The sequence below is a fragment of the Polypterus senegalus genome, chromosome 18 (assembly GCF_016835505.1).
Source record: "Polypterus senegalus isolate Bchr_013 chromosome 18, ASM1683550v1, whole genome shotgun sequence".
Classification (NCBI taxonomy): Eukaryota; Metazoa; Chordata; class Cladistia; order Polypteriformes; family Polypteridae; genus Polypterus; species Polypterus senegalus.
In genome coordinates, this window is record NC_053171.1 from 35,345,856 (window position 1) to 35,362,988 (window position 17,133).

A 17,133-nucleotide genomic window follows, 5' to 3' on the forward strand; every position below is an offset into this window, starting at 1 on the left:
CCATCAACTAAGGATTTTAGTAAGCAGTTAGTTAGAAATATGGGGATAGGTGGAAGTTACTAACCAGACACGTGAAATGAAAAAAAGGCCAAGAAAAAATTATCTTCTTCTAAAAACAGGAATTTTGCATGTTCTTAGATTACATCTTGAGGTCAGGTCAGGTTGGGGAGGACACACTGGTACAGCACGTTGCAGCACCCAACACACGACGAAACAGTTTGGGATCCTGGTTGGCAACCCCCCAGGCAGACAGGCGGTCCAGTCCCACCCTCCAGAAATGATCATCTATCTGCTGCAGCCAAGTGTTACTTGGGCATCCCATTGCCCTGGTCCAGCCACTTGGGACCTCAACAATGAGGATCCTGCAATCCGGATCACCCTCTGAGAATCGTGCCACATGGCCATAGTGCCGTAAGTGATGCTCCCTCACAATACAGGTAACGTGCCTAATTTGGGACTCAACCACTCATTCGACACAAAGTCAAACCAACGGTACCCAAGGATTCTCCGAAGAGACACAGTACTGAAAGAGTCCAGTCTTCATCTCACTAGATAGGGTCCATGTCTGTGTCTTGAGGCCTTCAGATAAATGTAAAAGTGCATCATGTGGGTTCCATGATCTCAGATTACTTCTTGAAGCATTCAGATAAATCTAAAAGTATATCAAGTGGGCTCACTTCAGGATTACCAGTCATGGCCAGGGTGGTCACTTTGGTGCAATCAGTGTCATCATGCAACACCAGGACAGGCTGTGAAGCTCTGGAGTAAATCCAAAGATTATCACGGGGTGTTCAAGGTTATGAAAAACAACCTTTTGACAAGATGTATTCTGCGTTTTTTTTTATTTACTAGTATTTTTTTGAGTTTGACAACAGACTTATTTCCAGTGCTGGATACACTTCAGCTCATCTTTTTTTTCATTCCTGGTGACTGTTATGCAGCACAATTTGCATTATTTTAGGTTATTGTATTTTTTAGTAGAGCAACACACTCTGGATAGGTATCTGTGGGGCAGATGGTGACTGCTGAGTTAGCGTATGGAGTTTGTCTTGAATATCTCAAACCTTACTCAGTGTGTTCTGAGAGTCTATTGGCTCTAAATTTCTATTTTTTTTTTTCCAACTGTCCATATCGATTAACCCATAGGGAGTGATTCACTTCAGGGTTTTCTCCTGAATGGAGATGACACATGACAGTGGTCTCTTTGGTCTGAGGGTCCTATGCTCTGTATCATTCTACAAACAAGGCTGCTTTATTTTAGTGGGCTATTCTAAGGATCTTCAAAGCTCATTGTTGAATACTAGGGGGCTTTGCCCCCTGCTCGCTTCACTTGCCCACCAGGGGTGTGCTACACACCAGCCACTTTGCATCTCTGCCTCTCACGTTGTGAAGAGGGGAGCTGAACACACGTTAAGGAGATGCAGTCACTCCTCTGAAACCCCCTCTTAAACGGTGATACAATGGGAAACAAATACATTTTTTTAATTTCTCTATACTCCATCAGCTGGCTTGCTGCTGCTGCTTGTGCAGTGCTGCGTGATCTACATGTCACACAGTGCTTTGAACATTTAAAAGCCTGTACAGCAGCTGTCCTCCTTGTCTCGCGGGACGTTAAAGTGTCTCCGAGAAAATCATGTCTCGACCCAAGATTTTTTTTATATAATAGAAAGATGTGGCCAGACCGGGTCCCCATGCCTGTGGACAGTTTGAGTAAAGAGAGGCAATGAGGTAACATGGTGACTCTAAGCTTAGTATGGTTACAGATGAACTTGGAGAAAGGGATTTTCACTTCTTCTTCATTCGGCTGCTCCCGTTAGGGGTTGGCACAGCAGATCTTCCAAAATTGTTGTCCGCATATTGATTTTCACTAAAGAGTGTAAATGACTTTAGAACCAAGTTAAGCTGTTAGCCTAGAATTTGGAAGACAAGATGGGACAAAGGCAACTTCTAAGGACAGATTTATTTAGACAGGGATTATCAGTATTTGTCTATATGCTATATGGAGTGGTGGCTCTGAGGCTAGGGATCTGTGCCAGCAATCGGAAGGTTGCTGGTTCGAATCCTGTAAATGTCAAAAGTGACTCCACTCCATTGGGCCCCTGAGCAAGGCCCTTAATCTGCAATTGCTCCATCCTGGGTATGATGTTAATCTGCATCCAGGTCCCCCAACTTACATCTAAAACTCAGGGGGTTGGTGGCAGGATTGGCACTCCAGCCACTGTAAAAGACCTCACACTGTCCCACTCCATTCACACTTGTGTGGTGCTGAGGTGCACTCGGGTCCTAATTTGGGATCCTGATGGGGTTTGTTGTGTGGTGGGTGCAGCAACATGCTGTATCAGTGTATGCTCCCAACCTCTATATGCTATAAAGACATAGTTTATGTATATGATATGGAAATATACTCTTCTGGGTGTAAATATTTAGGGGTGGCATATTGGTCAGTGGGCGGCATGGTGGTGCAGTGGGTAGCGCTGCTGCCTCACAGTTAGGAGACCCAAGTTCACTTCCCGGGTCCTCCCTGCGTGGAGTCTGCATGTTCTCCTCGTGTCTGCGTGGGTTTCCTCCCACAGTCCATAGACATGCAGGTTAGGTGCATTGACGATTCTAAATTGTCCCTAGTGTGTGCTTGGTGTGTGTGTGTGTGCGCCCTGCGGTGGGCTGGCACCCTGCCCGGGGTTTGTTTCCTGCCTTGTGCCCTGTGTTGGTTGGGTTTGGCTCCGGCAGACCTCCGTGACGCTGTAGTTAGGATATAGTGGGTTGGATAATGGATGGATGGATGGATATTGGTCAGTGTTGCTGCTTCAAGGACACTAGCAACATATATAAATCTGAATTAAGATTACCAGAAATTCTTTAAAGGTTGAAGTGCTCAGGATTGGCCTTTATAACTTATATTTTGTTGTCGTTTTCTTCTGAATAATTAGCCTTTTAAGTGTAGTAGGTCCAATTCCTGACTAAGCATACTTTACTAGCGAAACGTATGCAAAGTTTGTTCCATAGAAAAGCACTAACATGCCTTGTCCCTCGCCTAGTCAACACTGAACATGCTTCTAAAATTGTGAGGGTTTACAAGGCAGCCAAAGAGGAAATGGTGGGGTGGAAGGTCTGACTTCCATATGAGGACAGTTGTGATCACAGAATCAGTGTGACCTGCCATTGTCCTGTTATGGGCCATCTTAACACATGGGCACAATGGGCACTGGCGGTGGGCTCACATTGTTTCTGATGCCTATTTGTGTTTCTATTTTGTTATCAAAACAGGGGCCCCGGTGCACTACTTTGCCCAGGGGGTCTATGATGCTGTTAAGATGGCCCTGGCTGCATTGTCAGGTCATGCAGGAGGTATGAGCAGAGGGTCTCTGACAGGTCACCATGCTCTAAAGCCAAGGGCACATTCCTCAAATGCCCCATAGCATCATTTCCAATTCTGTATCAACCACACAAGGTTCATCCTCAAACCCCGAATCAGACGGGAATGATAAAAGAACATGCAACGCAGATTTTATAAGGAATGAACTTACTTTTACTGTGAAGCGTGGTGAACAATGGCCATTGTGTGCTATCTGTGGTGTGGTGCCACCACACAAAAGCATGAAGCCTTCAGCTATAAAGACATTTGGAAACAAAGCATGCTACTTACAGAAGTAAATTGTTCGCCATTTTTAAGAAAATAAACAACAATCTGGAAGCTTCACAAAAAACATCCTAGCGTGTTTGGACAACAATCCTGTAGGCATTCTGGGGATCGTCCTGCTGCACATATAAGAAAGCTGACAGTGTTGCAGAACAGCTTGTTGTGGTCTTGTGCATTGGGTCAAGTCAGACAGCAGCAATCTACAACACACTCCTCTCTGCACTCCATGCACTTAGCCGTGATTTTGACAAACGCGTGAAAATCTGACAAGCTCAGGATGTGCAATAAAAAGACACACAGACAGTAAATATGATTCAGTATTAAATACCCACCCGTGTGTCAAGTTATTTCTGAATGAGTATGTATGCATTTCATCTATGAGTTCCATTGTGTTTAAAAGCTGCTGGTGGTAGCGCTGCTGCCTCATGGTAAGGACACCTGAGTTCGCTTCCCAGATCCTCCATGCATGGTGTTTGCATGTTCTCCCCGTGTCTGCGAGGGTTTCCTCCGGGTGCTCCGGTTTCCTCCCACAGTCCAAAGACATGCAGGTTAGGTGCATTGGCGATTCTAAATTGTCCCTAGTGCGTGCTTGGTGTGTGGGTGTGTGTGTCCTGCGGTGGGCTGGCACCCTGCCTGGGGTTTGTTTCCTGCCTTGCGCCCTGTGTTGGCTGGGATTGGCTCCAGCAGACCCCCGTGACCGTGTGTTAGCATATAGCAGGTTGGACAATGACTGACTGACTGTTATTTGTTAACGTATGCCTGGGGCGGCCGACTCTCTTTCTCTGGAAATGAGAACATTTGGGTCGAAAAATGAGGACTTTTGAGGATACCTTTGCTTAGGATGCCATAATACGCTTTACTACTGTCTTATGGTTTTATATAATGTGTAAGAGCCATTTGCTAGTTATTGAAATTATATGAATGTTTTACTAAATATTAGTGCATAATCTATGGGAGGTTCCATAACTATTCTAACTTTTTCTAGCCTCTCTGACTAAACATTATTCTCAGTTAGTGATCAGCCTTGCCATGTGTAAGGCGTAGAGGGCACATGGTTTTAAACTGTGCCTTGCATGCCTTGTGTGTTTTGTGTGCCAAGTAACATGAAAGACAAAGTACTTCATCGAATGTACTGGGTTGTACATTTAAAGCGTACAGATGAAGAAGTAAAGATCTTCAGGTATAAAAACTATTAAAGTTTTACAAGAAAAGCTAAGTTTAGAGAAGAGATTTTTTTTTCTAATTTTTTGCCTTTTATTCTACGTGTGTAAAAACCTTTTTTCTTTATTCTTGTGTGGATTGTTTGCTTTGAATTTTCACTAAATATTTTCAAATGAACTTTTGGACTGAGAGATTTCTTTCAGCACACGTTTTACCCGTGCTAGAACTCACCTTACACTCCTGCGGCTACATAATGATATAAACTTTAGTAACAGTTTATCACTCTAATTATGATATGATGGCCACAATTATAGTAACTGGCAAACTAATGACCCATTAAATATTTTCAATATGTCAAGCCTCTTAAAGGAACAGACTTCCTAATAATATTTACCCTCGAGTTCTTAAGGAGGCTAGTGAGTACAGATATAAACCCTTGATGCTTATTTTTAGGAAGTCACTGCACACTGGGGCAATTCCGAAGAGCTGGAAAATGGCAAATATCATCCCAGTATATAAAATGGGTGACAAGGCAGAGCCAAGCAACTACAGGCCAGTAAGCTCAGTGTGCATTATAGGCAAATTAATGGAAGGAATTATTAAGGATAAGATTGAGCGGCACATGGCAAGGACAGGAGTTATTCTGAACAGTCAGCATGGGTTCAGAAGAGGGAGGTCCTGTTTTACTAACATGCTGGAATTCTATGAGGAGGCAACAAAAGGATACGATCAAAGTGGAGCCTATGATATTATTTATCTGGACTTTCAGAAAGCATTTGATAAGGTGCCACATGAGAGGTTGGGCATCAAATTAAAAGAAGTGGGAGTTCAGGGTAATGTTTGTAGATGGGTGCAGAATTGGCTCAGACACAGGAAGCAGAGGGTGATGGTGATAGACACCTTATCAGAATTGGCCGATGTTAAGAGTGGTGACCAGCAGGGGGCAGTGCTAGGGCTGCTGCTATGTTTAATATATTTAAATGATTTAGATAGGAATATAAGTAACAAGATGGTTAAGTTTGCAGATGATACCAAACAGGTGGACTGGCAGATAATTAGAAATCCGTTACTGTATATCATTACAGAAAGACTTGGACAGCATACAGGCTTGGGAAAATGAAATTTAATGTCAGTAAATGGAAAGTATTACACATAGGAAGTAAAAATGTTAGATTTGAATACACAATGGGTGGTCGGAAAATCGAGAGTACACCTTATGAGAAGGATTTAGGAGTCATAGCGGACTCAACACTGTCAACTACCAGATAGTTCTGAAGCCGTTGAGAAGGATAACTGAATGTCAGGTTATATAGCGCCCTGATGTGTGGAGTACAAGGAGGTTCTGCTCAATCTTTATAACACACTGGTGAGGCCTCGTCTGGAGTACTGTGTGCAGTTTTGGTCTGCAGGCTACAAAAAGGACATAGCAGCACTGGAGAAGGTCCAGAGAAGAACGACTAGGCTGATTCCAGAGCTACAGGGGATGAGTTATGAGGAAAGATTAAAAGAGCTGAGCTTTTACAGTTTAAGAAAAAGAAGATTAAGAGGAGACATGACTGAAGAGTTTAAAATCATGAAGGGAATCAGTACAGAAGACCAAGACTGTGACTTTAAAATGAGTTCATCAAGAACACGGAGACGCAGTTGGGAACTTGTGAAGGGTAAAATAGCAAGTTTTTCTTCACACAGTGAATGATAGACACTTGGAATAAGTAGTGTGGTAGACAGAAAGACTTTCAAAACTCGACTTGATGTTTTTTTTAAATGAATTAAGTGGATAGGACTGGCGGGCTTTGTTGGGTCGAATGGCCTTTTTTCGTCTAGAGTGTTCTAATGTTCATTCCTTCCATTCTTATTTGGATAACTTAACTGCACAAAATGATACACATGGTAAATTCACTTCTAGTAAAATAAAAATAATCTTATTCTTTTCAATTTAGTTTATTTGCATTTGTCTACATTCTTTTATATGTTTCTAATAAAGCTATTTTCTTAGTAAATCTGATATAATCTGATAAATCTAATAAAACAAGGATTTTTGTTGTTCATGTAGTCTGTGAACTTGCACTTTCTTTTCGGCATAATGGGTATTCCTGAATTTGTGTAAATGGCAGAATTTTGAAAATATTAAATTATTTGAAGAAGTGGCTTATTACTTGATCACCTGATAACTACAAAGATATTGCATTTACAGGTTCCGGTCATAAAATTAGAATATCATGACAAAGTTGATTTATTTCAGTAATTCCATTCAAAAAGTGAAACTTGTATATTAGATTCATTCATTACACACAGACTGATGTATTTCAAATGTTTATTTCTTTTAATTTTGATTATTATAACTGACAACTAATGAATGTCCCAAATTCAGTATCTCGGAAAATTAGAATATCAATTAAGACCAAAGCAAAAAAAGGATTTTTAGAAATGTTGGCCAACTGAAAGGTATGAACATGAAAAGTATGAGCTTGTACAGCACTCAATATTTAGTTGGGGCTCCTTTGGCCTGGATTACTGCGGCAATGCGGCGTTGGCATGGAGTTGATCATTCTGTGGCACTGCTCTGGTGTTATGAGAGCCCATGTTGCTCTGATAGTGGCCTTCAGCTCTTCTGAATTGTTGGGTCTGGTGTATTGCATCTTCCTCTTCACAATACCCCACTCTGGCCAATCAAGAAAAGGGATACCATGGTACTTAAACCAGGTACTGGTAGTTTGGCAGTTTGTGCAGGTGCCAGGTCCTGTTGGAAAATGAAATCTGCATCTCCATAAAGTTCATCAGCAGCAGGAAGCATAGAGTGCTCTAAAACTTCCTGGTAGATGGCTGCGTTGACCTTGGACCTCAGAAAACACAATGGACCAACACCAGCAGATGACATGGCACCTCAAACCATCACTGACTGTGGAAACGTTACACTGGATCTCAAGCAACGTGGATTCTGTGCCTCTACTCTCTTCCTCCAGACTCTGGGACCTTGATTTCCAAAGGAAATGCAAAATGTACTTTCATCAGAGAACATAACTTTGGACCACTCAGCAGCAGTCCAGTCTTTTTTGTCTTTAGCCCAGGCTGAAGACGCTGTCTCTTGCTCAAGAGTGGCTTGACACAAGGAATGTGACAGCTGAAACCCATGTCTTGCATACGTCTGTGTGTGGTGGTTCTTGAAGCACTGACTCCAGCTGCAGTCCACTCTTTGTGAATCTCCCCCACAGTTTGTTTCACAATCCTCTCCAGGGTGCGGTTATCCCTATTGCTTGTACACTTTTTTCTACCACATCTTGTCCTTCCCTTCGCCTCTCTATTAATGTGCTTGGACACAGAGCTCTGTGAACAGTCAGCCTCTTTAGCAATGACCTTTTGTGTCTTGCCCTCCTTGTGCAAGGTGTCAATGGTCGTCTTTTGGACAACTCTCAAGTCAGCAGTCTTCCCCATGATTGTGTAGCCTACAGGACTAGACTGAGAGACCATTTAAAGGCTTTTGCAGGTGTTTTGAGTTAATTAGCTGATTAGAGTGTGGCACCAGGTGTCTTCAATATTGAACCTTTTAACAATATTCTAATTTTCCGAGATACTGAATTTGGGACTTTCATTAGTTGTCAGTTATAATCATCAAAATTAAAAGAAATAAACATTTGAAATACATCAGTCTGTGTGTAATGAATGAATCTAATATACAAGTTTCACTTTTTGAATGGAATTACTGAAATAAATCAACTTTGTCATGATATTCTAATTTTATGACCAGCACCTGTATATGACAGAATAAACGTATGATTTTTGTTTTTAAATGAACTGAAACTTAATGAATACATCTTGCCTGAAGAAGGGGCCTGAGTTGCCTCGAGAGCTCGCATATTGCAATCTTTTTAGTTAGCCAATAAAAGGTGTCATTTGCTTGAGTTCTCATTACATCCATAATGGCTAACACGGTACAACACCCCAGTACTACAGGCTTAGTGATTAAGATACTGCATTGCCAGCTGAAGAAAGGGGGTGAATGAGAGCCTGAGAGAAACTCAGTGGGCAGGAGGAGTCATAACTGAGGACTGGAGATTGGAATGGAGACTTCAGAAAAGGCATCGGCTTCATCGTCTTAGCCTCGAGATACCCCAAGCAAGAATCTCCCAGGCACTCATTTGCATGTTGCTCATCGAAAAGGCAAACAGAAGTTAGCATCATCTGTCCTCTCCAAATGTGCAAGCACGAGTGACACTGGACTGAAAAAGAAAAGAAAAAAAAAGATGACAAAATGAGTCAAACGAGAAAAGGGCTCCGTGTGCAGCCTGGACGGCTGGAAGAAGACCAGCAGGAGCCTCGTAAGTGTGCGGAAATCTCACGCACCAAGTAACTGAATAACACACCTTTTAAAATCGACTCCATTTGCATTTGAAAGGCAGCATGAGTAGAAACAGAAACCCCTCGGGCATGTGCTTAGAATGTGTCTATTTTAAAACAACAGTTTTGCTGTGAATGCATGGGAACATAACATTTTTTAATTGTATTTTGAAGGGTCCGCTAAAACGACGTGAATTATTATTAGCCACGTTTTAACAGTTAACAATGCAAGGTTCGCCAATAAGAAAAAGCCAGTAGCTCTTGGTAAAATATGAGTTTTAAAGCATACTGACCGGTTTCCGTAACAGCAATAAAATGAATTCTCGGTTTAATATGCAACACGGTACCGCTAGTGTAGGCACACCAATCAATGCCGCGATCACCAAGGACTCTCACGCTACTACAGCAGTGACCGCGTGCCTCGGCGCGCCCCCCAGCGGCTCGATACTCCGTGCCTGCTCGATTTCGCTCCGAGGACTTGGAGGGGTCTCCGATGCCCTTCCTCTGACGCTCATGTCATGGTGAGTGCAGAGCCGCACCGACCTCACCATTGCCTGGCGGAACCCGCAATGAGCAGGACTGGTGATGAGGATAGCGGTGACGGAGACACTGGGAGCGGGACTGGGGCTGGGAGCGGGACCGAGCCTCCCAGCTTCCGTCTGGAGCAGCTGAAAACTGTGCGCCTCCCTGGAAAGGGGTCTCCGTCCCGTCCGGAGAGCGAGTCTTGTTTCAGAGACCCCGTCATACCGCCAGCCACAGCAGCCAACACCATCGAGGATCGCATCCTCCGGATCACGGGCTACTACGGATACTATCCGGGCTGCTCGAGCCACAAAAGTAAGTCACCCAGGGGCTCATTCCTCCGCAGCGCACCGCCAGCCGGCGTTTCGCCATCCTGCAGCATCTGCAGGAGCAACAGGGGGCTCCGCACCGGACCGGGCGAATGCGTGCCTTTAGGTACGGTAAAACAGACACACCACCGCGGCAAACGAGTCCTCAGGTGGGCACCAGCGTGTGGATGTGCGCGCGTGTATCGGCAGACACAGACACCAGTTTGGAGGGACTTCGCTGTGTGCGTGTGCGCCGACACTAATGAGTAGAGGATGCCTCTTTACCGTAAATGCATGTCTGGCACAGCCGCATATGCACGAACGATCATGTTGGCTCTTTCCACATCATTATGAAATGACAGTACATCTGGGGGGCTTCACGCAGCCTCACGCAGACCCTCACACCCGCCGGGCATTCAGCACGATTACACCTGCCACACAGTGTATTTATTATCCGCGTGGGTCTTTATAAATAGGTACACCACATTATATATACAGTACACGTCTGTTTTATATGTACGTAAATGGTGGGGCACACTTACATTGTTTATGCTCACATGCTCACTTGGGAAAACTCATTTTGTAACAATTAAATCAGATCAGTCCTGAAATATGTATATATGCATACATTTAGAGATTTATGAAAGCACAGTAAGTGCTCATATGGATTGTCCCATTGAACAAATGAGTCCATCAATCCTGTTGTATATGGTATATGATATAAGATGTACATAGTTGTAGGTGTACATATATATGCATAAATATGTATGCATATGTACACGAGCACAAATATGCTGGGCAGAATAATGATAAACAGATATATACCTGTACACATCTACATATAAATGAAATGCATGTATTTATCTTCATAATTGCATGAGTGCATGAGCACAGCTGAATAAATAAATACGTACAGATGTATCCAAACACACACATATATAAATTAAATGTGTACATATCTCTGCATAAATACATATGCATATGTACATGAGCCCACATATACTGTATAAAATGAATACCTACACATATATATATGCACTTATACATTCTATGCATACATATATCTGCATAAATACATATACCTGCATGACTGTATGTACATGAGCACAAATATACTGTAAGCATAATTATGCACAAATAAATGCAGATGTATATACATTCTATGCATACAAATATCTACATAAATATATATGCATGTATGTGCACAAGCATAAATTTATTGCACAGAATAAATACACACAGATGTATGCACATATTCTTATAAATGTACCAAAGTATAAATGCACTTACAATAACAGCAGTAGTAGTAGTAGCATTGTCACGTGTATAGGGCAGAGTGACATTCTTACTTGCATGTCAAACCAGCATGCAGCACGTCACTGCTCTATGGTGTCATGATAAATAAGAAACCTTTCAAGGCCAGAATTTCATTATATTTGATAAATGCACATACATATTATATATACACAAATACTGCACAGATAATATGAATATACCCATACATAATTTAAGTACACATGCCCACAGATATATGTGCACACACTGTGCATGCAAGCAAATGCACAAATATATCAGAAAAGCACACACATGCACATGTTCCCCTACACACACAGATATACTATGAGTACATTTATTTTATGCATTTCTCTTTATTTAGATGTACAGTTTTTTGTCTTTATATACATGTGCTATAAACGTATTGATGTATTGATTTTACAACTATAAGTTGAGGTGAGTATGTAGTGAGTAGTCAAGTAAAATGACACCTTTTATTGGCTAACTAGAAAGATTGCAATATGCAAGCTTTCGAGGCAACTCAGGCCCCTTCTTCAGGCAAAATGTACTTGAGGTATGTATGAAAGTGTGCAGATGCATGTTTACTTAGTAAAAAAGATTTTAACATTTAGACAAACTTACACAAATCAGGTATGGTATTTTTCAAATGTGTACTGAATTCTGAGTGTTTTCCTTAACTGTTTGGCCCTATTTCTAAATGTGCCACACCTCTGTGTTGCCCCTGACCCCTTGGTCTGTGATGCTCTTCGTGTGCTGAGGGCGCAGAGGTGAATCACAGACGGAGACTTTAAACAACAATCGGCCCAGTTGGTCTCCATCTCCAGGAACCTCATTAGCTCTTCATTTACTGTATATGGCATAAAGATGAGGGCTGGAGTGCAGGAGATTAGGTGCTGAACGTAATTCTGCTTATTTATGTGCATTTATTCAAGTAATAATGAGAAATTGCATTTTTGTGACTGTTTTTGCTTCTCTTTGTAGTACTAGGGTGTTGTACCGTGTTAGCCATTATGAATGTAATGAGAAGTCAAGTCAAATGACACCTTTTATTGGCTAGCTAAAAAGATTATAATATGCAAGTTTTCGAGGAGGCAACTCAGGCCCCTTCTTCAGGCAAGATCTAATCAATTATTTCTTGCCTGAAGAAGGGGCCTGAGTTGCCTTGAAAGCTTGCTTCTCTTTGAAAATAAATATGCACAAGTTACAGATTGGAGTGGCACGGTGGCGCAGTGGGTAGCGCTGCTGCCTCGCAGTTAGAAGACCTGGGTTCGCTTCCCGGGTCACTCCCTGCATGGAGTTTGCATGTTGTCTGCGTGGGTTTCCTCCGGGTACTCCGGTTTCCTCCCACAGTCCAAAGACATGCGGGTTGGATGCACTGGTAATTCTAAATTGTCCTTAGTGTGTGCTTGGTGTGTGGGCGCCCTGCCCGGGTTTTGTTTCCTGACTTGTGCACTGTGTTGGCTAAGATTGGCTCCAGCAGACCCCCGTGACCCTGTAGATAGGATATAGCGGGTTGGATAATGAATGGATGGAAGTTACAGATTGGCCCGGTCAAGATGCTTCCACTATGTATAGGAGCGTATCATTCTATCACCCACCTATTGTAAACTGTTAGAAACATAAATTTTATTTTATTTATTTATTTATTTTTTTGTTTTTTCTGTCCACCCTGGCCATCAGACCTTACTTATTCTATGTTAATTAATGTTGGCTTATGTTTATTTTTTATTGTGTCTTCTATTTTTCTATTCTTCATTTTGTAAAGCACTTTGAGCTACATTTTTTTGTATGAATATGTGCTATATAAATAAATGTTGATTGATTGATTGAAATGGGGAGTATGGTCCATAAGCTGGAATGCTTCTGGTTTTGTTGTAGGATATGTACAACAGTGTGATTACATTAACTTTGCTTTGGGGGACTCTTGTTGATGATCAAAACACTGTGACATTGGTAGTGGCTGACTACGGAGTGCCTGTGTATTACTGTTACTTAGCACAGACGTAACAACCCCTTTCAAGAGGAGGTTACACATAAGCGAAGTTAGGACCGTGTGGAAGTTCCCTTAGCATTTGATTGGTAGACTCGACCTCAGTAAATCCTGAAGTAATCATGGCCTGAGAGCACTCAGCTCGTGCCCGGGTGTTTGGCACAAAAGCTAAATCGTGGAAACACAATGAAGAAAAGAGAGCGCCATGAGGGTGCCGTCTCAGTTATCATATCACTCAGCTGCCCAGCTAGAAGGTTTATATTGCTTTCTGTGCCCAATGCTGACCTCAAAGGGTCAGTGTTTCACTGGAAGACTTTAGCACTCTGTTTTAATTCTGGGATGGCAGGATATTGCTATAAGGTTCTATGAAACTTAAAAAGAGCTCTGAACAGGCCTCATAATGAAGAACATGGATGGAGTCAGATATTCCCAGGTGTGGCGTTTCAGTTGGGGTCAGATCAGTTTAACCATTCTGAATGAAGAAGGGTCCCGAAAGCTGTCTGACTCAATCAACCTTTGTGGTTTATATGAATGGTCAGTGTTATATTGGTGGAGCCATTAAGATGCTCCGGGATCTAAATGGGGATAAAAGGTTAATGAGCGTTTTAGTGGCGAGTGCTAAGCTTATTGATGAGCGCTGCCGCCTTGTCGATTCAAAACTCAAGGGCTTGTGTAGAGATTTGCTGCTCCGGTGTTTCAGTGTAAAGTGTGGGCCCTTGTTGTAATGATGCAGAGGTCATCGAAAGTGCAATGCTTGCTGGAGATTCCATATGCCAAGCCCTTTATAACCAATCAGTCTCACATTAATTAGCAATTACAACTGTAGCCATTCTATGATACTTTAACCACCCCCTCCCAATCCAGATTAGTCATACAGTGAAACTAATATGAAATGGACCTGCGGCACATCATATGCAGCTTTAACTGGAAAGTTCAAGTAACTTGATTAGAATTTAATTTCCACATTGTCCATCCATCTTTCTCCATTGGAGTTGGAGTTTAGCTCATCAGCACTGAGTGCCAGTCAGGAGTTCATAATGGCTAAGGATGATAGTCCATCTCAGGACTGACTGTCATATGCTTACTCACTCACACTCGGATGGTTTATTGTCATTCATTAACCTGATATACAGTGGTGTGAAAAACTATTTGCCCCCTTCCTGATTTCTTATTCTTTTGCATGTTTGTCACACAAAATGTTTCTGATCATCAAACACATTTAACCATTAGTCAAATATAACACAAGTAAACACAAAATGCAGTTTTTAAATGATGGCTTTTATTATTTAGGGAGAAAAAAAAATCCAAACCTACATGGCCCTGTGTGAAAAAGTAATTGCCCCCTGAACCTAATAACTGGTTGGGCCACCCTTAGCAGCAATAACTGCAATCAAGCGTTTGCGATAACTTGCAATGAGTCTTTTACAGCACTCTGGAGGAATTTTGGCCCACTCATCTTGCAGAATTGTTGTAATTCAGCTTTATTTGAGGGTTTTCTAGCATGAACCGCCTTTTTAAGGTCATGCCATAGCATCTCAATTGGATTCAGGTCAGGACTTTGACTAGGCCACTCCAAAGTCTTCATTTTGTTTTTCTTCAGCCATTCAGAGGTGGATTTGCTGGTGTGTTTTGGGTCATTGTCCTGTTGCAGCACCCAAGATCGCTTCAGCTTGAGTTGACGAACAGATGGCTGGACATTCTCCTTCAGGATTTTTTGGTAGACAGTAGAATTCATGGTTCCATCTATCACAGCAAGCCTTCCAGGTCCTGAAGCAGCAAAACAACCCCAGACCATCACACTACCACCACCATATTTTACTGTTGGTATGATGTTTTTTCTGAAATGCTGTGTTCCTTTTACGCCAGATGTAACGGGACATTTGCCTTCCAAAAAGTTCAACTTTTGTCTCATCAGCCCACAAGGTATTTTCCCAAAAGTCTTGACAATCATTGAGATGTTTCTTAGTAAAATTGAGACGAGCCCTAATGTTCTTTTGCTTAACAGTGGTTTGCGTCTTGAAATCTGCCATGCAGGCCGTTTTGCCCAGTCTCTTTCTTATGGTGGAGTCATGAACACAGACCTTAATTGAGGCAAGTGAGGCCTGCAGTTCTTTAGACGTTGTCCTGGGGTCTTTTGTGACCTCTCGGATGAGTCGTCTCTGCGCTCTTGGGGTAATTTTGGTCGGCCGGCCACTCCTGGGAAGGTTCACCACTGTTCCATGTTTTTGCCATTTGTGGATAATGGCTCTCACTGTGGTTCGCTGGAGTCCCAAAGCTTTAGAAATGGCTTTATAACCTTTACCAGACTGATAGATCTCAATTACTTCTGTTCTCATTTGTTCCTGAATTTCTTTGGATCTTGGCATGATGTCTAGCTTTTGAGGTGCTTTTGGTCTACTTCTCTGTGTCAGGCAGCTCCTATTTAAGTGATTTCTTGATTGAAACAGGTGTGGCAGTAATCAGGCCTGGGGGTGGCTACGGAAATTGAACTCAGGTGTGATACACCACAGTTAGGTTATTTTTAACAAGGGGCAATTACTTTTCACACAGGGCCATGAAGGTTTGGATTTTTTTTCTCCCTAAATAATAAAAACCATCATTTAAAAACTGCATTTTGTGTTTACTTGTGTTATATTTGACTAATGGTTAAATGTGTTTGATGATCAGAAACATTTTGTGTGACAAACATGCAAAAGAATAAGAAATCAGGAAGGGGGCAAATAGTTTTTCACACCACTGTACACGACTTTGGATGTGGGAGTAAACCAAAATGCCAGGAACAGAACCATGCAGATGGGGAGTAAACATGAAGCAAGACCACAATGGTGGCCAGTCTGGGTATCAAATCCAGGCTTCTGGCCCTTTGTGGCAGTCAGGCAGAAATACACACATTGTAGGAGACCAAGTGAGGTGGAGGAGAACAGCTTTGTCTAAATGGTGTATCTGCATTTTCCATTGAGGTAAAAGCAATGGTTTGATTTTTATTGCTGTGACTTGTACATGACACACTGGAGTTACTCTAGCCGTGGAGCAAGATGGTCACTGCTCCTAGCCTGGCTCTCTGGTGTGGACAACTTAGAAAGAGAGAGAAAGTGAAACCCGAAACGGTAAAAATGCACTTGTCTCTTTTTTGGACCTGCTGATGTTTCAGTGAGGAGAGGTGTTTGAGATCTGAGACGTTGTTGCAGTGACTCTGAGCTTTTCATGAATCCCTTTGTTTTTTTAATACTCATGATCGACATATAAAGCCTCAATATGAATTACAGTTTGACATGATTAAATGTAAATCTTAAAAGCAAAGTTTTTTGTTGTATATAATAAATTAACAAGATGTTCAACTCTGAAAGGTAGAGAGCTGGAGCCAACCCTGGCTGTACAAGGAGCAAAGTGGGAACCACCCATGGAAAGGAATTGTGGGCACACTGACTCGCTCACACACCCCATTTCAAATCCCCAGTAAATCTATCCTTAATGTCTTTAGAATTGGGGAGAACATGGCAGCGCCATATTGAGAGTGCCTGGAATAAAACTGTACGGCAGCAGAACTAACTAGTGCAGCCCCTTACAAGGGTATGCAAGAATATCTTGTTCTTCATCATCATCATCATCATTGAAACTGACAGGGAGGGAAAATGAAATCTGTGTGTCCCAAACTGAATCGATGCTATTTGAAATGAAGGTGAATATCCATATATTTATAAGGGGTTTAAAATATAACCTGTAAGCACTGCTCACAGTTCCCTCTCCCTGCTGTCCATTGTTCTGACTGTGTTGAACTGAGTCGGATGGCCATCCGCAGCAGGTCTGTTCACGGATCGGCGTTTTATTAAAATCAAGTGATTTTCTCTTGTGTACCACCATCTTAACAGCTAAGTGCTTGTTAT

The 17,133-nt window shown here is 42.2% G+C and overlaps 1 protein-coding gene across 2 annotated transcripts in view; it reads left to right on the plus strand.

Annotated features, from left to right (window-relative positions):
• Positions 1–8,813: 8,813 nt before the first annotated feature.
• The window catches only part of slc35f4 (solute carrier family 35 member F4), a 135,275-nt gene continuing 126,955 nt past the window's right edge, over positions 8,814–17,133 (plus strand). The window contains exon 1 of one of the 2 annotated variants that reach the window (XM_039741722.1): positions 8,814–9,114. In XM_039741722.1, the coding sequence (XP_039597656.1) occupies positions 9,048–9,114 (67 nt within the window). In that variant the 5' untranslated portion in view covers positions 8,814–9,047. Of the gene's footprint in view, positions 9,115–9,579; positions 9,971–17,133 lie in introns of those variants that run through there. The other variant, XM_039741718.1, reaches the window with a different exon arrangement.